Genomic DNA, 23717 nt, shown 5'->3' with positions numbered 1-23717 from the left:
AAGGTAGAGTGACTACGTTACCGACACAAGTCACGTGACTACCGTTGGCCCTTAAAATATAACTGCTATATTTTTCAAACTTCTTTTATCCATTACTTTTTAGTAAAAAACGAGCGACGGCTGAAACCTCCTGGGGGTTACTCGGAAAGGTGACCTTGACAACATATGTCTGATCAATTTTCCGACGCACCACCGCCGTGCCACCGCGCAACCAGATTGCAACCACGCAGAAGAATTTCACGCTTAGGTCAGAAAGGGGATTTTATGCGTGCGAAAGCGCCGCGCCGCGTCGCGGCGTTCGCTTTGCTCAATTATCTTAACTGTCTCATCTTCCGGGTGGAATTTAATTACAACGTCGTTTCCGTTTCACCGTTTTAACTCTAACGCGGTTCGCAACTTAATCAAAACAATCCAGCGTGCAGTGCTTCTTTTAATTCTCACGGTGTCTACCGTGAACTCTCGCCGATCCGCCGCAATTGCATTTATTTTTTTTTCCTTCTTTTCAAATTATCACATATATTCGTTGTTAAGTGAACGGTAGAAACGCGGTTCGATTGATCAGCAACTTTTTCCAACGGGCCGCGTTTGCTCGAATTGCAAGCTCGAATGGGACCGGCGACACAATATCGCACGCAAGCGCAGCGATTCTAATTAATATTCGGACAATGTTTGGTTTACGTTGAATAGTGCAACGGACATTTAATGCGCATGTCAACGCTGCCTCGACTGTGTTAGCATGAGAACAGTGTTCGATCAACAGAATGAAAGTTAGTCAAACTGAATGGATGTGTGCCTGTCCCGTACCGCGGCTGGGAACCAAACAGCGCCGGATTTGTTCTCAGATTAGCGAACGATTGCCAACTCTGGCGGACGATGGATTAATCTTGATGCTAATCTTAGGACATTATCGAATCCGACGAATCCAAGTCCCTCGGAGCTTCTAGGCAGTCGTGGGTTAAACTTTACCTCGGGAAACCAGAAATTTTCAACCTTTTTTTACGTAATCCTACAGATTTCGGCGAGAAAATTCCGAAAATCCAAGTTTCAATGTTAGGACATCACTGGTTCAAAAGTTATGCGCGTGTAAATACATATATGTACATTCTTTCCGCAAAGACTGTACGCTATGCATTTAATATCTTATGGATCGTTGTCACTACATACTTTTAAAGCCAGATAGACCAATGTAGTTCGAGGGGAGCTTGACAAATAAGAAGAAAAAATGATCCTGAGTTTACCTTTCCCTCTGGGCGCTGGAACAGGGGACCAGGATCTTGCCCATGCTGTTGAGCTTCCCTTTAGGTTCGCACAGGTTCCCGGAGGATTGGGTTCTCCGGCCCGTGAGGCCCTTTCCATTATGGCGACTCAAATTCGAGCCCATGGTCGCCTGATCGTTCTCCGGTTGATTCTGGTCCGTGCCGGCGTTGCCCGCGTTCCCGGCGTTCCCGGCATTCACGGCATTTCCTGGCCTATTCTCCTTGTTAGGCCAGTCGAAGTACTTGTTGATGTCCTTGGCATTGACCTTGCAGGATATCGGAGGCGGGGGCGGCGCTGGTCGCGTGCGTTTACCGGTGGTCACGGCCTGCAGCTGCGGATGGTACCCTCTGCGACGATTACCGGGCGACTCGCTGCTCAACGACAGTGTCTGCGCTCTCCAGCTATCCTGACCTCCGCTCGTAGGTGGCACCGTCACGACTTCCTCACCTGCAACAATTATGGCAATTCGATTTAACTGTCTTGCTCCTCATCGAAATCCGCACCGCGGAACCGTGGCGTTTTCGATCGCCTTGAACCCGAAATCTCGTTAACGCTGCCGTTCCTCGCCGAATGGCGAACCCGCTGCATCGTCTTGCTACCCTAATTGCTTGCTACCCAAGTGACTCCATCCTATTCCACGTACAATAGATTCGGCGTGGGGACAGAATAAAAATTTCCATAAAATCGTCTCGATATACCTTCCGTTAAGTTATGCCACCATTTTTTAGGCATTTCCCATAGTGCAATTAAGAAATGTTTTAGACAAAAGTTTGTCAGTACTTGACTCACTAACGAGGCACCTTGAGTCATATTTTGCTCGACGAACCCTGGATTTCTATAAGGGGATTGAAAATTTGCAGGAAAGATGGCAAACTGTCCTAGACAATGATGGAGATTGTACAGTAAATTAACACTATGACGTCCGGTGGCTCCACCTTGGTGCCATGCGAAAAATATCGGGTAAGTGCCGGTGGCTCCACCTTGGTGCCATGCGAAAAATATGGCGTAAGTGCCGGTGGCTCTACATCGGCGCGACACGAAAAAATCTAGATTAGACGTGCGGACGGCATAGTGTTAAGAAATAAAAACTTGAATTTACTACAAAGGTTGTTTGAGCAGTCCGATCAGCAGGTTTGGCGTTTCGAAACAGGAGGAAAGAACGCTCGGGGATTCTCCACCGTGAGCAATGCGCGACTCAAAACAATCAAATCCGTTGTTCCGCGTTCGGATGTTTAAGGCGTCGTTGCGCGGAATGCAGCATTCAGAGCGCATAGCGCTAACGTTATGTTTATCGGGCCCGATTCACAGGCGCCGCACTGTATTGCGGCGCGATACTAATATCCCCGGCGCACGAACCGCGTTGCATAACTGTATTATTAATGAGAGACGCACACGCACGTGCACGCACGCGTCGACACGCATTCATCGAACGGAGCTGAATTGAAAGCGGCTCGCGTTGCCGCCGCCTGCCGCTTGTTGCGTCTGCGGGCCGGTTATGTCTTTTTTTTTTCCTTTTTCTAATCCGTCGACGGAATCGGTCGCATACCGAGAACAATAAACCCGGCATAACTTGCCGGCTGTTTCGCCAGCTCGGCTAACAGTATCAACAGTGTTAACAGTATCGCGTTAAACGGCAAACCAGCGGCCGTAAAACCCTCTTAATGCCCGATTTACACAATAAGAAACGACTGGAAAACACGCGGGGTAGTATACTAGCATGTGCGCGAAAGCATGAACAAACGACCGGACACGTTTCCCGTTTTTCGCCATTTGTAAAATAATTGACAAGAACGCTGTAAACTATGACAGCATTCCCTGCGTTTGCGGATTCGTTAGGGGTGTGCGGGCTCCCGAAATGACGGGTTTTTGAGAAGTCGGGCCGGTTCGGGCCGTATTATATAAATGCTCAGGCAACCCGAAAATGTCGGGTTGGAAATGAAGACAACGCGAGAAAACCGGCTGTGAAGCTCGCTCGTCAAAAAGGGTTAAAATCGCTCGACTTTGAACACGCATAACTTTTGAACCAGTGAATTCCTTGCCTTAAACTTTTGATTTCTGACATTTTCTTCGCAAGATCTACAGGATTGTATATAAAAAAAGTTAAAAATTTCTGGGTCCCGGAAGTGAAGTTGAGTCTTATTGACTGTTCAAGACAGCCAAAGGGGCACTCGAAATCCCGGGTACCCCTGATATTCGTAGTGATGAGTATTCCCGTAATTGGACGGCTATAGAAATATGCGAATTACACCTCGAACGACAGAATAAATTAGAGAAGAATGGAAAGCAGTGTTTCGCAGAAAGAGAGAGAGAGAGGGGGAGAATTCATTAATGAAGGACGCACGGTGTATTTGTGTTTCCAGAGTGGCTTAGACGGCAACACCGACGTGGAGAGAGACCTTTGTGTTCCGTTCTTGAAAATGGAACACAATCAGCTCGTCAGAAAGTATATCGCGTAATTAAGACCGTAAATTAGAAATTGAATTGTGTTGGTTGCTCGCGCTCGACGGGCTTAATCTTAGATCGGGGGAAAAAAGGTAGTGCCGTTCGCACGGTGGAACTTCATTCTGTATCTGGAATTAGGTGAACCCATTCCGCTCTTATTAAACCTTAATTAATATTGTACAGTTACCGATTATTCACTCAGCGAACTTTGTATGGGACTCGCGATCAATTTTCGTCGCGTCGCACGGAATTTTAATGAATCCCCGACCGGTGTTAATTAACGTAAGAAAAGAGTTCGACGAGTGTTAAATAATTCGAGGCGCTTCTCAACCTAAATGGAGTCTCCCGACTGTACCCATAAAGCTTTTCGCTAAGATTATTAAAATGCTTCAGAGAGAAGTATTTGAAATTTTATGTTATTTAAATAGATCATATTATTGCAACGCAGATAGACGCTTGGGACTTCGTCTGGCAAGGTGTAATTAGTGGATAACACACTCGGAATGAAACGTAAAGCAGCAATTATAATACAATGATTGCGGGGTCGTTCATTTTCTCCTTTTTCGCGAACTATAGCTACTTAGTCTGCGCGCCAGAAGAAAAATAGTTTTCAAGCCCGCGAACTACCGTTGCATCGGTAATTGCGTCTTATTAGTGCATGACTTATTTATAACACGCTCTTGCGATCATTACTAGCAGACTTACGTGGAACACGCTTTTCTGTGCTTCGGATGTTTTCCGATGAAAATCGAGCGTAATGATCTGGCAAGGGTTCTAAGTTTCTAAGAAAGAATCTAACAAATAAGTTTCGATTTAGCAATGTATCGAACGGAGTATACAGTGGCTATCGGTACCGTCGAAGAAGCGTAAATCGACTATTATTTGTTACCGTCTTCTCAAAGGCGGTCCTTATCCCCTGCCGCAGGACGAATCTAGATGTCGTGAAGTTAACGGACGAACTAAATCCGGTGCTTATCGATTGTACCTGACCCGGGTATCTATCTCTGCACCCTTATCGGATCGAATCTAGCTAATCGGGAACAAATGGCTTGCGAATCTATTGCTCTATCATGTGCAAACGGCCGCCCAGATACTTCAAAGATACGTCGAATACGCGTTCCACCTACATTAAAACACCGTGGAAATGGTTATAACCGAAACTAAGAAACACCGTTATCGAAATAGTCAAAGTGAATAATTGAAAGGGTTCGGTCCAAAAATTATGCAGGACCTCTAGCTCTGGTATGCTAAAAATATTCGCACGATTCGACAACGGTGAAAGGAATCTGGGTCAACGTCAAACATTATTGGCATCTTAAAAGAAGGACGCGGATGGATGATCTGAAATTTATTACTTCGGCCGTGGTCCTTTCAAATCTCTGGTGCAAGCCAGCGACGCATCGCAAGGGACTGCAGTGCCTCGGAAAGTCAGTCAACGATCGCAATTCGTCGGGAAATTAACACAATTATGTTGCACGAGCTTTGGACAAATTCACAGCTTAGTTTAACGATTTTTGGTTAAATTTCACCTTCTGGGACCAAAAATTTTTAACTTTTTAAAGTGTAATCCTGTAGATATTGGCAAGAAAATTCCGAAAGTGGAAGTTTTAATGCGAGGAATTCGCTGGTCCAAAAGTTATGCGTGTTTAAAATTGAGAAATTCTAACACGTCAAGCGTGATACACACGCTAGCATGTCGGCGGCCCTACTTGTTAAAAATGCTGAAAATCGCTCAACTTTAAACACGCACAACTTTGGAACCAGTGAATTCCTAGCGTTAAAACTTCGATTTTCGGAATTTTCCAGTCGAGATCTACAAGATTATCTAAAAAAAGGTGCAAAATTTTTGGTCCCAGAAAGTGAAGTTCAGCCAAATTATTCTTTTAGATATGTTTTTTAATAATCCGAGTCGGGCACCGCCGCGGAAGGGTTAAAAATGCTCTTTTTCTCGGATGGTTGACCGTTTCCGAGAGTTTTCGAAGCGTTTCCAGGGAAAGGGATTCGCGACGCGAATAAATGCAGATGGCCGCCGAGGATCGTAAACCAATTCGCATTATGCGGAGCACGTGCTCCCCAATCAAGCGGGCCGCGGCGTATCCACTCGTGCTGAAATCGTTTCAGGAAAATCCATTTGTATGCCAATTAAACCGGGTCCGGCGTGCATTTATTATGGAAAGGTCAAAGGCAGTGGGCGTGATATCGCCTTGGGTAATTAAACGACGTTCACTGAAATATTCGACCCCCATTTGTAGCTCGACGTGTACGTATTATGCTAATGCGCCAACCATCACCATGTACCTAACACGGAATAAATAATATCCGGGGACTCTGGACTTTTATGCGAAATCGTAATTGCGTCTGTCGCGATTCCGTTCTTTCTCCGGTCTGCGATTCTTTTAATCTTCCCCACTGTTTCGAGCCGTATCCTCGGGAATCTGTTATGAAATTGATTCGAAAAGAAAAGTTTGTCCTGCTACCACAGTACCAACACAACAAGCTTACGCGAACCATAATTCTCATTCGCGTTTAGAACTATGCGGCAGCGCAGCAATAAAGGGAACCCGGGTGTCTTCGAAATTGTACGCCTGATTCAGACTCGTGCGCACGGGGCATAATATTCTCCGGCTTGAAAATTCTATGAAAATGGATGTAATAAAGCGCGATTACAGCTCGCGGAACGAAATTGCTTTACGGGACGGAACGCGATTTTACTCCGGGGCCCTTGTGTGTCCATTAGTACGCAATCTTCAAGAATTATTTTCCAAGGAAAGTCTTCTTTCGTTTCCGCGGGTAGGGGGGGGGGGAGGAGCCGACGTTTTTCAAAGGGATGCGCCCCGGCCAAGGTTTTCTGATCTTACCTGAGACACGCGCGGGTCCCTCGAAAGCGTGCGATACCGCCACGAGGTCTTCGAATACAGTCACCGAAATTAGCCTTCATTCGTCGTGCCGGCGAGCAGACTCATCGCTTCGGCACGAGATTGAATGAACTGTAACGCCGATAACACGGTGAAATGTGTGTTACGAACACAATTGATAAGACACGGCGTCATTCCGACCGTAGAGATAGCGCGTCGCTCTTTATGCGAGCGTGCTTTCGAGCAGATAGTATCGGTTTCGTAATCTCGTTGAATTAATACACGACCAACGGAAATGTAGCGTCTTTAATTCGCGGCGACATCGTTGCAGATTTACCGGAACACGCTTTACGGGCCAAAAGTATAATGTGCTCTGTTCTTGTAAGAAATAAAGCTTTGAAAATTGAGCACTCCGGGGGCAGGGATTTTTGGATAAAAATTTCGTGACCCCACCTTTGAAAAAAAATTGTGATTTCTCTATATATGTCGCATACGTCTGGATGATAAACGTCGCGGGATTATCCCCACTACTATACCTCGGGAAGGGCCATGAAGCGTGAGAGGCCTTGAGGAGTGTAAACATAACACGGCTCGGGCATGTCTCCTGGACGATTCATGACGCTGGCGAGACCCGTGTTGTTGACATACATCGAGTATTCGCTGTATACACCGTGCACGGCGGGAATGTGCTAAACAGAATTATCCAGCTTATTCTCGCCTCTGGTCGCGAGAGTTTGTGCAGCTGTGGAAGTTCGTAGGTCGCGGACGGCTATTTTTCAAGTTCCTCGTGTCCCGAAGTTCTGCAAAGCAAGATGCGTTTCCTCTCCACGGGAAAATGCCGAGTTACGAAGTTCGTGACGGTCTTCGGGGTAAACGAGACACGGCCATCGCTAAAAGCTGCAGTAGCGTCTCGAGAGGAAAAAGAAAAATGATAAAAAGCGAACGCAAAATGTTCAAAGAGATGGACGCGTCGACCGGAAAACTACCAAGCCGTAGTTGGGAAAAAAATATTTTAGAAAAAGCTCTGAAAGATTGGATCTACGGCTGTGTGACCATTGGAATTCCGCTTTCGAGCCCCAATTGCATACGGTGCCTTAATGTGTCTCTGGAATCAACGACAATCGCAGCTAATACGCTTTACAGCAGGGTCGTGCATGCGGTGCTCGTTAGGTGGCTGGCCAGTTTACTAATTGGTGTTTTAAAACGCTGTAAATTAGTCCGATACGGTTAATGTTTACACAACTGCTTCGCCGTTTCGAGCACACCCTCTGGTCCCCAACGCGAGAACTGCATTGCCATGCTCGCCTTATTAAACGCGAACCCCCGTTTCCGGAAGTTTTTATATTAAATTATATAATATACTATTTTATATTAGATATATATTATTTTATATTAAATTGTATTTTTAAATTAAATTATAATCTAGTAACAATTTAATTTCGTGGGACGCTACGATTATTCGTTGATAGTATCGCAAAATTGTTGCACCTCCTTGAAAGGGATGATTCCCGAGGTCATTTGAAGCAACTTTTTCCTTTGCGGAAATCTTCTCCGCAGCTCTGTTTAGGAGTTATCAACGAAAAACACGGACCAATCGCAGCGCGGCTACAACAGACGCGCTCCGGCTCGGCCAATGCCAACGCCCCACGCTCAGCGGGACCTGTCGCGGAGGCGGAGTCCGTCCGCTATTCCCGCGCCCTGATTGGCCCCTGTTTTTCGTGAATAACTCCGTAACGAAGCTGCGTAGAACATTTTCGCAAAGGAAAAAGTTACTTCAAATCACCTCGGGAATCATCCCCTTCAAGGACGTCCGACATTCTTGGGACATCCTGTACCTATACCATGAAAACAGTCTTGCGCACGAACTAAGGCCGAAATGCTCGAAATAATACCGTGGAAATAACGGGACAGCGTTAATTGGAGCGAATATTAGTTTACGTCGTGTCATTACCGACTCGGTAATGTATTATTAGCCGAACCCGACTGCATAATGGAGCTTAACCGTTCTCAACAATGCGCGCCACGTTTAAATGCTTTACGACAATCGCGCCCGGGGATTTGGGCTCTGGTGTATATGGCGCTGCTTTACACGGTTCTCAGATTTACTCGAACATCCTGCGACCTCGGTGAAACAGTCGTTGCATGTTGTACAGCTCGTAAACCGTTCGAAAACTCTCTGTTGCACGATTATTTCGTAAAAGAACTCGGTGCGCGTTCGTGAAATTATTCGCAACCGACTATGGCACACACAGTCTCGTTACAGGGAATTTGATTTCGAGACCCGTTTAAACGCTCCGCGGGAACGATTAGAACGGTCCCTCGTAATTTTGATCGTTAAGAGTACGGAGCCGCGAGACACCGTTCGATTTTCGAGGAAAATTGTCTCGACATACACACATACCGCGTTTAGCCCGTCGAGAGTCTTTTTCCATTCGACTCGACTCGAGGACGGCGAATTGCGCGCGCGCGAGCGCGTCTCGTGTGAATCGAAACGATTCGGTGCATACGATTTTCACCGCTCTCCATATAATTTCGCGGACACGGCCTGTCAGCATTTTAAACGGCGTCGCCGCCGCGCCGCGCCGCGCCGCGCCGGTCGTCTATCGGTATCTTTACGGCGTGGACAACGCTCCCCGAGATTTTTTTCCGCTCCCCGTCGCGTGGAATGTGTCTCTGAATGCTATCTAGGCGGTCGTTTCGACGGAACGCGGCCGATAAACAGCACAAAAGAGCGCGTTGCTCTTTGCTAGCTAAGCCGTAATTCAACGTATCGCGTGCCCCGCTAATGCAATATAAGGAGAGAAAGAGAGCAGATTGCTCCACAAGCTTCGAATATGCATTGGCACCGTCGCTCTGCGGGCCGCTGTTAACGCGTCGACTCTCGTGCACGCGGTCGAATTAAAAACCAAATTCTTCCGCTATGACACCGTCCCCCTTCCGCCGAACGACACCGTGTCATCAGCTACTCGAGAGCCTAAAAGCCTACTCGCTCCGTTGGTATTTCGAACGCAGCGTCTCGCGTTTCATAGATAAAGAGGAATCTCCAGATCCGGTCGAGCGTTCAACAGCCGCTAGCGACGAACGTCAAATGAATTCACGTTCGATGTACGGGACTACTCGTGTGGTGTCGTATAATACAATCTCTACTCGATATATGTCCTAAATATCTGTGCTATAATTGTCGCAGAACTATCCCTACTGCCTATATCCCCCCGCGAGGGATCCCAAAGATCGAGGGGCACACACTACTCCACCTGCTTTACTTCGCAAATACAGTCTCTACTCCATAAATGTCCAAGATATCTACGGGATAATTGTCCCAGAACTATCCCCACTACAGCGGGGTATACTCCCTGTGAAAGGCCTCGGTGGTCAAAGTAGATCACGCTAATCCACCTGTTTTACCTCGGAAATACAGTCTCTACTCGATAATTGTCCTAAATATCTAGCCTATAATTGTCACAGATCTATCCCCACTACCGCTGGGTATATCCCTCGTGGGGGGCGTCGGTGGCCAAAGTAGATCACGCTAATCCACCTGTTTTACTCCGCAAAGACAGTCTCTACTCGATAATTGTCCTAAATATCTAGCCTATAATTGTCACAGAACTATCCCCGCTACACCGGGTATATCCCTCGTGAGGGGCCTTTGTGATCCAGGAGGCACACGCTAATCCACCTGTTTTACTCCGCAAATAGTGTCTCTACTCGATATATGTCCCAAATATCTAGCCTATACATGTCGCAGAACTATCCCCACTACCGCGGAATATACCCCCCGTGATGGGCCCCGGCCTCTCGAACTTCGTTGTCCTTTTTTTCGGTGGATCAAAGAATAGTATCTCCTAGCCGATAATTGTCCCTGGCCAGCCCTGTGTTTCGGACATAAATCGAGTAGACACTGTAAATATTTCAACTTGTAGAACATTTTCGAATCCAGGACGTGATACATATATGACGCGAACCAAGCATTCCGGATAAGTTTCGCCGCGCCTCATTATCCGCGACAAGCGTAGCTCCGCGGAGTTGCAAATGAACCGTATCCACTTAGGGACTTTCAAAGCGTAATTGATTAGATTAGGTGTCGCGCGCGACGAACGTAGATTTATCAGCTCTCCTAATCGATAAAATTCTCGGATTCGTTCCCGATTGGATTTAACCGTTCCGAAATGGCGGAGGGAGGCCCGACGACTCTAACTCGTTCGAATAATACCGGCCCCCCGGCTGGATCATTGGAGCCGATGGAATGAAATCAAGTCCAGTTCTCCCCGGTCTCCGTTTGATCTTGAGATCGACGCGAACTGGTCAGGATGATCGGCACGTATCGGGTCCGCCTTGACCGCGTAATGAACTCGTAACGAGAGGGACTTCCTCCGTGGAAATCTTTCCCGGAGCCAGTCCGAGGAGCGTAACGAGTCTCTGCTACAATTAATTAATCTCTCCTTTGATGGGCCGGGCCGGGCCGGGCCGGGTTCAGTGTAGACTGTGAATAGGGGACCGAGGATAAAAGGAAGATGTTTTTCGCGAAGTCGTGTAATCAGAGAAGACGCGTGTACAAGCAGCTGGACGGGCTCGAGGAAAGACCCGTACTCGTTAAAAATGTCCGCCGGAAGTCGTGTATGCATACCCCTTTCGTCGCCGAAGACGCCGAGAGACGACTTAATCGGGACCAATGAATGGCGTCAAAGTGTGTTTCTAGCAATCTTTTTCGCCGCAAGATGCTTTGAGGGCACGATGGTTCCTCGCAGCAAGCTCTCGTCCCACTGATTTTCAAGCGGACCCGTCCACGAAATGTGGAGTCTTCAATTTTGTAAATGTCACGAACGCGCACAGTCGGTTCACTGTGCTCGTTCGTTCTGGAATGAGCAAAATTATAGTTCACGGTGTACGCTTCCTCAATTACTAGTAGTTGCGAACGACTCTGACTGTGTCTACTATATATGTCGCCTGGATTATAAACGTCGCGGGATTATCCCCACTACCGCGGGGTATACCCCCTGAGGGGCCACGGAACTCGAGAGGCATTGGTCCTACACTTTTCGAGGAGAGTGAGGCCGTGTGGGTCAGAGAATAGTACAGTGACCTGTCTATATGTATATGACGCCAAGGCATGGATGATAAAAGTCGCGAAATTATCCCCACTGCCGCGGAGTATACCCCCTAAGGCGCCACGAAGCTCGAGAGGCATTGGTCCTACATTCTTCGAGGAATGTAAGGCCGCGTGGGTCGAAGAATAGGACCTCTCTATATATGGCGCCAAGACCTGGGTGATAAACGTCGCGGGATTATCCTCACTACCGTGGAGTATACCCCGTGAGGGTCCAGGGACTCCACGAGGAGTGTAAACATAACACGGCTCGGGTATGTCTCCTGGACGATACATGTCGCTGACAAGGCCCGTCTTGTTGACATATATCGAGAATTCGCGCGACGGTCGACGGCGTGAACGCCGGTTCCTGCAAAATGGATTCGGAAGAGGAGTCGGACGAGCTGTACCCGATGAAATTTAATGACACTCGACGCCCCGGAAGAACGACCTTCGGCCCGGATCGTTTCATTATTCACGGGGCGAGCGGCCGTTCCGAGCCCGAAAACGATCCGCAGCAACCGGCGCGACTGCATTTTTCTACGTTCCACGAACGAACGGAGCCCGCACGGGCCAAAGGGGATGAAGTTTCACGGTGACGTATCGCGTTGCACGAATCGATCTTAAGAGAAGTGGCCAGACGGGGGCCACGGTATTGCATATTACCGAACCATCGGAGCTTGTTGCACGGATATTGCTTGCCACGCGCGTATATACGTGCATAGGTAGGTCCGGATACACATGCATAACAGGCCGATTGCACCGACAGGGATCACGTGTGTCCCGTGCGGCCGTGTGCGTGCCAGGACCGAGGACGTTGCGTTCTACAACCGAATTTCAGAGTACGAAGCGCACCCGTCCAACCCGATGTCTCCAAATCGAAACTTCCAATATCGCTCTGTTAGAACACAGCGATCGGATTCTTATGATTTTTATTGGGTCGTTGCGCTAGAGTTGTCGACAGATTCGAACGGGATTTTGCCTCCGTGTAGATTCAATCAACGAAAACCGCGCGTATTTTGAACGGACGAAGCTCCCAGCTCAAAAGCTCTGCGAAAATCTAATTACTGTAATTGATAGACTGCGGATTTGATGCATTTCTCGATAATAATTCAGTAGAATTAGAAAAATTTAAGCAAGATATTTTAATTTGATTCCAGCCTCTAGCGAACACAGAATTTTTACATTGAGAAATCTGCACGATACAGGATTTTCCCAGAGAAATGTGATTTAATAGGTACGGTTGAAACACGCGAGCGACCATTCGTCTTAATCGATCCATTAGCGTCCCTCGTAGCTAAATGATCGAGGGTTAACAGCGATCCCAGTTTATACGGCCACGTAATTCGAGTTCGTCCGCTTCGTAAACTAATTGACGTCTAATTTGCTACGAATATTTGATGGCTAATGCGAGCGGTAGGAGGGGGGGTGGGGGGAGGTGAGGAACACTCTCTTAAACAGTCTGAAAGCTAAACGACTCGAAAGCCGGGCTAACTGTAAGTTTGATTGCTTTCAAGATCCTAGAGTGACAACTATTCGGGGCCCCGAATGAATCCTGACCTCCTAATTGACTGTTGATTGACTTCTAACTCGCTAATGACAAAGTTTAGCTGGGGGGCACTGCGCGACGTCCCCTCCATTACGCTGCTAATGCGATTTTCCCCTAGAGGCAGTGCCACGATATTTATTCTATGGCGGTGGATGGAGAATCCAGGCTCTAGACTTCGTTCGAGGGGAAACGAGAACGGGGGGGGGGGGAGACGATTTTACCTGAATCATGCTCGAAAGCCCCAGGTAGGCTCGGTTAAGGTTGCCGAAGAACATCTATCCCCGCGAAGCTGCCTAAACCGACAGATTGTTAAACAATTTACGAAATATTTATCTGCTCGAAATTGTGAATTTCATACATTTTTCGATTCAGATACGTCCTAGCTGGCAATCATATTGCTACTGACCGCTCGAAGTAAATTAAGAGATGAGAATAATGAATTCGGCTGAATTTCACTTTCTGGGACCAAAAATTTTGCACTCTTTTTTACACAGTCCTGCAGATTTTGTCGAGAAAGTTCCAAAAATCAAAATTTTAAGGCGAGGAATTCACTGGTTCAGAAGTTACGCGTGTTTAAAGTTGCGCGATTTTCTTTTTCGAGCGAAAGAAGAGTTTCCTTTCGAAAACAGAATTAGCTCTCGCAAGCAACATAGTCGAAGGGGGGGGGATGACTGGCTCGAAACATAATTACACCCGCGACTTGCTCGATTCGCACGCTTTCCGGGACGCTTGATAGTATTTACATGATAGTACGAATTCCTCGGCTCGCCAGGCGAGACGTCTACTTCGCGTTTCTCAGATCGAATTACCTGTCAGCGTTTCACAGATTTTCAGAGAGCCCTGCCGCTATTCACGGTACGTCGCGGACGAATGAAATTCAGCCAATAAAACGTTCCCCGACGCGGCCCCGGACAGTTTAGCCTGTTCCGCAGATGTGTTGCCTAGTCGGGGGAAAGAACCGAGGGGAACTGCGATTGCAAATATTTCGCGAAACGTCGACACGGGAATACAGATGTGTGCTGCTCGCCCCGTGAAACACCGTTGGAATACCGAATGTCCCGTTCCCCCTTGGGCGCGCGTCACGACGGACACGGATCATACGAGAAATTGATTTAATTGCGTTCCACGCCGGATCATTGTCGAAATCACGGGCGTAAATATAACTCGTTACTTTGATGAATGGCGCCGGGGCTCGGCCGACCTTGCAGTCCTACAGTTATTATGGCCGCCATAAAGCGGAGTTCTTTCGCCGACGTTGCGGCAAACAATGGACGACCTCTTCTTCGTTTTAATGCGGGATCAGGAGAGGCTCAATTGCCAAGGAAAAATTCAATAAAGTTGACGCGTTAAGTGCTAGACTCAGATTTTTAAAAAATCCACAGCTTTGTTTACGTTTTCTCAAAAAATGACAATGACTTTTCTAGACTATATTCTTTTTCTTAAAGCATTGACTGAACAAAAACCGAGGTCCCCTAAGCGAAATCTTTAGTCTTAGAATCAGTATGCAAAGGGCAGACTGGGCCAGAACGGAAAGTCTAGCGCCGGTCCCCACGGACCGGTATGGCACTTAACGTGTTAAGTGAACACTGATATCGTTCGCGTTTACGATCGCGATAGTTAGTGTTTTCGAACCGTTGGAGAAAGCCCGAGCCTCCGCAAAAGGATTAAGCCTCGTCGATCCGGGAAAGGATCGAGCGGTACACGATCCCGTTGGAGTCTTGCTTTTCTATCTTAACGCTCTCAACGCTAGGTTGACGGAGTACTAAAAGTGACTGTTTTACATTACTTCATAAAAATAACATACACCTAAAGAAATGAATTTTTTTAATAATTCCTGATAGATGTTTCTTTGGAAGCGTAATGATTGTAAATGAAAAATATTATAACCCGTCATTGTGACGGGAAAAAATGGGAAAGCGAAAGAGAAGGAACGGGATCGCTCGATCGCTGCGAAAAATTCTGTAATTCCAGCTATTAACAGGAGCAGATGAACAGGGAACCGTGCCAGCTGTGTTGACGAATCCGAATGAACTCGCGCGCATTAACGCTTATCGAGCCGTACAAATCCGCGAGTCATCGAAGTGAGAATCCTGTGGGCTCGGATACCAGAATATCGCGAACGGGATGTGGCGCGTCGATGCAGGCGAGACGGGCCACTAAATAACTTAATAATCCTGACCGACCTCGTTTTAAATACTCAATTTTACGAATTTCACGTCCGACGGAAAGTTACGAGTTCGCACAACTCCGTGTATGGAAATTACAAGCAGTCTAATTGTTATTCTGTGACACGTAACGTACTCGCTTTTCGAGAATGCTTCACGGTCCACTTATTATTAAACTGCTGCGCGCCCGCCGGTGTTTAAGCATATTCGCGCCTTTTACGGAACAATTTCCCGGAGTCCGTTTCATTGATTTCTCGAAACGATCGCACGGAATGCAGGACAGGCAGACGCTTTTAGAAAATCCCACATAATTAATTCGCTCCGCGTAAGCACGATAAGAACAACCGTCCGCGCGGCGTAAGAATTTTCAATTAATATTTAATTAATACCTCGGGCTAAGTGCTGGCAACTTCATACATGGAAGTCCACCGATGTTAAATATGCAAATATTAGTACACGTAATTTCTCTTCCTCGTAATTCTTAATTAACATACTTCGTTACACTGATGAACCAACGACTGCATTGTGCAACTTATTCTCAGAGAACAAATTTCCCCAATGATATTGTGTAAGTACCATAGATGATCCGCTGGTCTCGGGAAGAATTCAAGCAGAACGCAGTTAAACATTTTCTCACGTGTCGTCGCGGAAGTTGTTAGCCGGCGACTGCTCATTACACGAATTTATTATTTGCAGTCTCATTAGCACGTTACACGTGGAAAAGGAAAAAGTGGGGCGACCAGAGACACGCGTAAATACGTAATATCATCGATGCGCCGCGCCGTCCCGATGTCTCGCTCGCTGACCTTGTTACCAGCTGCGGTAATCGTCATTAACGCCGTTATTATTCCAAATGTTGACCTCTCGATTACATCATCGTTCTCTTGGAATTACTTTCATGCTTCATCGGACGTCTTAGATAACCGACCACGCTAATCGTGAGTCATTTTCGAGATATAGTAAATACTCGTCAGCGAACCGACGTCCGATTTTCTGTTTCCTCCGATAACCGTGGGATTCTTCGAAATTTAAATATGTAACGCGGTTTCGAAAGAAAAATGCGTATTGAAGTATAAAGATACGTTACGTGTCAGCTGCACGTGTTCATGTATGCTTCTGATCAACATACCTGTGCATACGTAGAATGCAATTTTTGGGATGCACTTTAAATTTCACTTTCTGGGACCAAAAATTTGTAACTTTTTAAAATATAATCCTGTAGATATTTACGAGAAAATGTCAAAAATCGAAGTTTTGATGCGAGGAATTCACTGGTTCAAAAGTTACGCGTGTTTAAAATTGAGACATTCTAACACGTTAAGCGTGATACACACACTAGCATGTCGGCGGCCCTACTTGTTAAGAATGCTTAAAATCGCTCAACTTTAAACACGCATAACTTTTGAACCAGTGAATTCCTCGCATTATAACTTCGATTTTTGGAATTTTCTAGTCAAGGTCTACAGTATTATACAAAAAGAGTTAAAAAAAATTTGGTCCCAGGAGGTGAAGTTCAGCCAAAATTCCCGTTGTTCGTTGTCTTTATAATTTAAACCAGCGCATAACTACCTAGAATCGTTTGGAGTAGATTGATAATAAAAATGCATTAGTTTTATCTTCACGGACGGGCATTATCGTTTCCGCATGCCTTTGTTTACGAAGTCGAACAACGAACGCGTCAAAATTTACGTAATCCTTTGTGTCCCATGAAAAACGATTTCCGCACTTGGCCGACGCGGCGCGAAATCGCGCGTATCGAGGTAGATCGGACACGATCGTGTTCGATAATTACGCGACCGATCGTTGCAAAATCCACACGGACACATACAGATATATTTTCGAATTCAACTCTCGGCTATCTGTATCTCGCGGAGATGCTTGAATAATGCATTAAGAGAGATGAGATGAATCAATAAGCTCCGCGAGCGATCATTGCTATTCCGTTTCGTTCCTTTTTTTCCACCGTCCGCTTCATAACGATCATACGAACGAATATGGTGGGCGGACTGGTATCTTGTTCACCGTGTTTCTTATGTGAAATTCTTAAGTGGTACTACAGTTAATCGCCGGTAACGCGGTCGCCGTCTCGCCCGTCTTTTAATAACTGTGTTTCCAACCTGCCATTTTTTCCCGACCGCGAAAAGACGCTTCCCTTTTTACAGCCTTGGACATTCTTATTGTTCCGTTCTTGGCTCGTCTCGCGAGCGAGATCTGCATAATAAAACCACCGAGCGCCTTATTTTTCCTTCTTCATAACTCGAAATCGTGATCGTTCCCGACGCCAGGGTCGCGTTCGATGGCGTTGGTATCATACTTACGCATTTTTCCTCGTCGGTGCGACACGGCCCGTCAAATATCTTCTCGCAGGATGTTCCTCGCGAGAACGGTCATTTTTGCGACTGGCAATCGCGTCGCGCGACACTTTTTATCGCCACCTCCCCGCGGCTCGCGTATTGTTCAGCGGTCCCGCGGTGTTTTCTGCGATTTCGTCGAGTCGCTGGAAACCCTTTTAACGCGAAAGCACAACCCCCGTTGCGCGTACCGTGCCGCACGCGAATACGCTCCGCTCGCGGCGTTGTTCCTTTTCGTTGTCAAAACTAATTCACTCGGATTCCCCCCCGCCCGCGTTCAATAATCCGCGACCTGATTTCGACCGTGTCGTTCCACCACCGGTAACATACTTCCGAATAAGATTAACGTCGAGCACTGTAGCACCTTCGCGCTGGTTTTTCGACGGGCAACTCGCTGCCGCCGGAAACACTTTCCCCGAAAGACGCTCGCTTGCGCGCGCGCGTCCACCGTTGTTCTCTTAATCTGGTTCTGCTTTCAATCTCGCGACGATCCCCGGTGCGTCAGCGATTCATTGTAGCGGGATCAGCCGCCGCCGCCTTTCTTCCATTGAAACCCTCCAAATGGCTTCCACCGACTGTTCCCGGTGTTCGCGCAATCCGTTCGCACGTTGTCTTCCCGACACTACCTGCGCCAGACAACGCTCCGCTTCTTCCATCGAACAGGCAGGCGATCCGAGTCATTAACTATCAGCGGGGAAACCAACCGGCCGACAACCGCGTCTCGAACCAACTGACTGCGCGCGAGCAACAGTACGAACTGTTTTCTACTCTGGCCGGACTATGGCGCGGGAGGCTCTCTCTCTCTCTCTCTCTCTCTCTCTCTCTCTCTCTCTCTCTTTCTCGGACCTTCTCGATGGCCGCTCGGATTGTTTACATCGGGCTCGACATTCGCGCGACCCTTCGCCGACCAACCGAGCCCGAGGTTTGCCGTGCGCAAACACGCTTCCGAGAAAATGTGTGCCCGAGGTTCTGTTTATTCTGGGGGATTAATTTTTCAGTTTCCGCGGAGCTCCTTGTAAACGAGTCGCAGCATTACAGGAACATCAATTGTACCGGAAACGATCTTCGCGCGCGATTCACCCGCGAACTCGTGGGCCCTCGTAAAACCGGAACACGCTCGGCGATGTCGTCGATGTTCGGAATTTTCGATGAAAGTCAAGTTCACCGGCTGCTGCAAATCATCCGAGGCGAATATTAATCACGTTCACGCAACGGTCCGCGCACGCAACGCTGCTCGAACGAGGCCGAGAAGCGGTCCCCCACAGCCGACGAGGCAATCGAGTATTCTCGGTACACGACGCCGATACCACGGCGACTCCTTATTCCGTCGGATTGCGACCCGTTAATTAACAAAGCTGTAGGATATCTGCCGAGTTACGGCGCCACGAAGAGGCACGCAGACTCTCGAGTGTTCCGCTCCTCGAAGACCGGCTGGCAGAGCGGGTCTCGTCCGACGACACGTAAGATTCTCAGCGATGCGTGCTAACGGTCCAGCCGGTAACCTATGATCCAAACGCGGGGCCAGTACCCCCGACCTTTCCAATTTTGGCGCAGTAGAAGCGACGCCGCATTCGAAAGCGCGTTTAGGCGAGTGCCAGGCGGCTTCGCTCTGTGTCCGAGACCGACGGGTATAGCCGGTCGGACGAAACACCGGGGAAAAGAGAGAGAGGGAGAAACGTCGGCCTTTAAATCCTCGGAACAATACGCTTTCGGGTCTCGCCGGTCCTTGGCCGGTCAGGTAGAGAAGATTTTCAATGTTGACGCGAATGAATCACGGCGGCGCAGCCTTCGTGCAAACGCTTTCGCAACGAATCCGATGCGTGTGTTGTTCCTTCCTCTCGTGCCTCGATACACTTTTCTCCTCGGCGGGCGACGTTGTTCCACCAAAATATTTCGAGAGACCGTTTCCAAGCATCGATCTCCCTCTCTCTCTCTCTCTCCCTAGAAGGACGACGATGACGTTCGAGACACGTTCCGAGTTCGATCGACCCCGGTCGAACGGACCGCTCCCGAAGAGATGGGCGAGAGAGTATCTTTCCGTCGAAATTCCTCGAAATTACCGCACTGGGAACTCTGCCTGCCGAGAGGGGTCTGCTCCTTTGAGAGCTGGCTCTCGATCCCGCCGGCGCGGAGCGGCGCGGCGCGGCGCGGCGGTTGCGGCCCGGCTACTTGGAAGGACGAGTTTTAAACCGCTGGAATTTTCGGCGTACCTTCACCGCGCCGCTTCGCTTCGGCTCGCTCCGTGTCGGCAGGATTAATCAAACCGGCGTCGCTGAGCCGCGCGGCGAACGCCATCGCCTCGGACTCTGCGAGCCGAGCGCTTTTAACCGCCTGAATCCAGATAGAATCTACACAAACGCGTCGCGAAGACACCGATGAACGTTGTTGGACTACCGTGCTGCACACAGAAATCACGCCTCTCTCGTAAATAAATCAGCGGTCGAGCACAAGAGCGTCGCGACAACCTGCTGCTGGGAAACTTCTTCGTAGAATCTTGTACAGTTCCACAGAACCCTGCAGAGCCTTGCAGAGCCTTGCAGAGGTTTGGAGAGTGTTGCTTGCGGTCAGAGCTGTTTCCCCAGGTGAGGCGACCGAAATTCGAAGCGAGCGTCTCGAGCCGCGTCCCACTTGTCTCTGTTCCAGAAGATCCTCGGGAATGTCAGCTCTTCACGCGAGAGGCAAGGCGAGGCAAACAGCAACGCGGGTAAAGGCGGCTGAGCAGCTGAGCTGCAGCTCCGCGACTACTCGCTCGGCATGGAACGACGAGGAACTTCTTTCGGAGCCGGTGGCCGCGTGCCGGCGCGGCGATCCACGATCCACGATCCACGATCTTTCTCTCTCTCTCTCTCCCTCTCTCTCTCTCTCCCTCTCTTTCTCTTTGTCTGTGTGTACGTCGGTGACTGCACACCGGCGGCGTCGCTCTGCCTCCGAAGTACATATACTATAGCACAGTGTACCGGCTCGTTAGCTGTCGACCACTTGGCGACCGTTCGGGACCGTAAGGTGGGGGCGTGTACCCGGCACACACCGGCGTACCAAGGAATTTTACTACGGGCCTTTATCGCGGCTACACCGGAGCCCCCTGTTCCCCTCGGCTTCAGCTTCGGAATTCCTCACGCTGCCAATAAGGCAGCACGGATTTTTTGGAAGAATGGGAAAAGCGACACGCGCACACGCACGGGAAAGCCGTGTCGAAAGTGTCGTCGACGACCCGTTCACCGTCGAGTCCAGAATTGTCATTAGCGACCCCAGAACCCCGGAAAATTAATTCTGGGAACGGGATTAACGAGAATGCGTGTCTTCGCAATTCCTGATCCCCTTTTTCTTCGCGACGCTGTTCATTCATGAAGTTTGCACTAACATCGTTCCTTGACGTAGTTGGTATCAAAGTTAAACTTCACCTTGGCAACCCAGAAATTTTTAATTTTTTTTTATATAATCCTGTAGATTTCGACGAGGAGATGCGAAAAATCCGAATTTTAATGGTAGGAATTTACTGGTACAAAATTTGTGCGTTTTTGGTAAAACGATTCTTTCACAGAAGATATAATAGAAATAAATTCCTCTATAAGCTTTATTAACACGCGGGCGTGAATGCTATAGCATTAATTTTCATAGTGATGCAAAATGACATGAATACTGTAGCATTCAAATTTTAAAGCCAATTTTTATTCATGTAATTTTATAGAACCTTAAGTTTTTGTGATTAATATACATTTCAGAGTAATGACCAACTGTCATTACTAATGACAGTTAACTTATTATTATTGTATATATCTAATCAGATTTCGAATAGTACAACTAGTTTCGAGAAAAATTGCCTGTCTATTTTTGCAGCTCACTAAAATTTTTACTGTCCGTCAACGTGTTAATTTACATTTACTGTATGTCGAAATCTAGAATAGTAGAATCTGATTACTATGCGGATTTTATGCATTTGTGGATAAGATTAAATAAATTTAAGAATGTCGATATACATTATTCCTGACTTGTGAAGATTGCAATCGACGTGGACATGTTTTATTTTGTACAAAAATCCGCAGTCTAACAATCACTGTGTCCAGTATTAGCAGATCAAATTTCAAAGGTCGGCGTTTGGTATATAGGGTGTCCCACGCAATTTGTTCACCCTGAATGACTTCTGAAGTATGCCATTGTGCGAAGACGTTTTGTATGGAAATGTTGTACGGTTTGCAGGGATACATTATGTAATACATATATTTTCTTCGCCGCCTTAATTCTTTTTTAATGACCTACTTCTTGAATAAAAATGTATCCGAATGAGATTTTATTCGAATAAGAATTTATTCGTATGGGAGGTGAAGTTGATCTGAAATATTCTTGTAAAATTACGTACAAATAAAAACAGTCATTCGCTTAATTCGAATAATTTTACAATCGATATTCGGATAAAATATTCGACTAAAAAGAATTTATTCGAATAGTTATTTTAGATAAATATTTATTTTGAACAATTCGAGTAATGCTCAGCTCTGGTTGGAAGCCAGTAGGTGTTGGAATTGTTGTTCCTCGACTAGAACATGGTGAGTAAATATGGAAAATTATTTCAATAATATCTCGTCAACTATTAGGACATATGAAGGTCAGCACATTCTTGCACAGAATTCGATACTCTATCGATTCGCGATACAAAAAGTAGGTCTCTCCGTTTAAAGAAATCAAGGTGACCTTGAAATCTCCGAAACGGCCCGACACATGCGATCAAAACATTTTCGTACACTGCATACTTTAGACGTTATTCATAGTGAAGTAGTTGCGCGGAATACACTGTATCTTCGACTATAACGAAATACATATGCCGCGAATTCACGAACGTCCTCTCGATAATCGATGATGAAGCATTTCGATTCGATAAAGATCTCCGCGATAAACGCGCGAACGATCGCATATTTCTCGGTTAGCACAAACTTCCTCGTACGTTACTTTACCTATATCGCCGAGAAATACCAGGACAATGAAGTTCCAACACATAAAGCTTCGGGCGATAAACCGCATAGTGAAATTCCTTGGCACATAACCGGTGGAAGAACCGGTACACCTCGTTATGCTCTTATACCGAGCTCGAACTGTCGTCGAATACTCGGCAAGTGATGGCATCCTTCTAGCACTATTATCAACGGTAACCAACCGATGGAAGAATACGTTCTGCGTGATCAATCGCTTGCATCTTATTTTACCGTTCGCGCACGCGTTACACGCCGAGCGCATTCTTCGGACGCAGCTTGTAATGGCGCGTGAAACTAGTTCCCATTAATTGCATCTCGTAACAAGCCGACGATCGCTGAACCTCATTTTTATAAAATAATACGCTTCAAGTCCGCGGTACATCTACATCAGAGCTGCTCAATCGGCACTATTCACACAGGTGCATCGTTATCGTAACGTCTGCTACAATTGCTTCTGCCATCTTTGGAAGATTATTTAATTATAGTTACGTTATGCGCAGGCTACTATCGATTGCATTCTCAGAGAAAATTCTAGCGGAGATAAGATACAGTCGATTTCCGATTGTGGAGTCGATAAAAATGGCCAAGTCATTTAGTGCCGTTTATTTTGAAAGTGGCCCAAGTCCATTTGTCAATTATTTTTTGTTGCCCGTAATTACGTGTACAACTTCAAGTTAGCTGTCATGATCAGAGTACATTCGATAATTTTGGACACATAAGTTTTTGGCAGTTAATTCAATTATTAAAATCATCACTTTGAAAGTGGCCTAAGTGTCCAATCCATTATTGACAATGTTCGGAGGACATTATCTGGCTTGGATAATGTTAAATAAAAAAATGTATCTTCTGAATCTTTTTGCAAAGATTCTGGATTATGCAGACATTTTATAAGGGATACAACAATCTTGTCTATTCTTTTAGATATTTCTTCTTTAATGACAAGAAACTCATTACTCAATTCAGTATACAGTTTTTCTGAAGTTTTAAATAAAAATTTAAGAGAATTTAAGAATGTATAATAAGTTTATCCTTTCGTTCTTTAATT

At 46.9% G+C, this 23717-nt stretch overlaps 1 protein-coding gene across 4 annotated transcripts in view; it reads right to left on the bottom strand.

Annotated features, from left to right (window-relative positions):
* Positions 1–23717, bottom strand: part of LOC143360954 (uncharacterized) — a 135178-nt gene that overhangs the window by 36744 nt on the left and 74717 nt on the right. For all 4 annotated transcript variants that reach the window (XM_076800167.1, XM_076800168.1, XM_076800170.1 and 1 more), the window contains one exon: positions 1239–1704. In XM_076800167.1, coding sequence (XP_076656282.1) covers positions 1239–1704 — 466 coding nt within the window. The remainder of the gene's footprint in view (positions 1–1238; positions 1705–23717) is intronic.

Source organism: Halictus rubicundus, chromosome 14 (genome assembly GCF_050948215.1).
Source record: "Halictus rubicundus isolate RS-2024b chromosome 14, iyHalRubi1_principal, whole genome shotgun sequence".
Classification (NCBI taxonomy): domain Eukaryota; kingdom Metazoa; phylum Arthropoda; class Insecta; order Hymenoptera; family Halictidae; genus Halictus; species Halictus rubicundus.
This window is presented reverse-complemented; position numbering and strand designations above follow the sequence as displayed.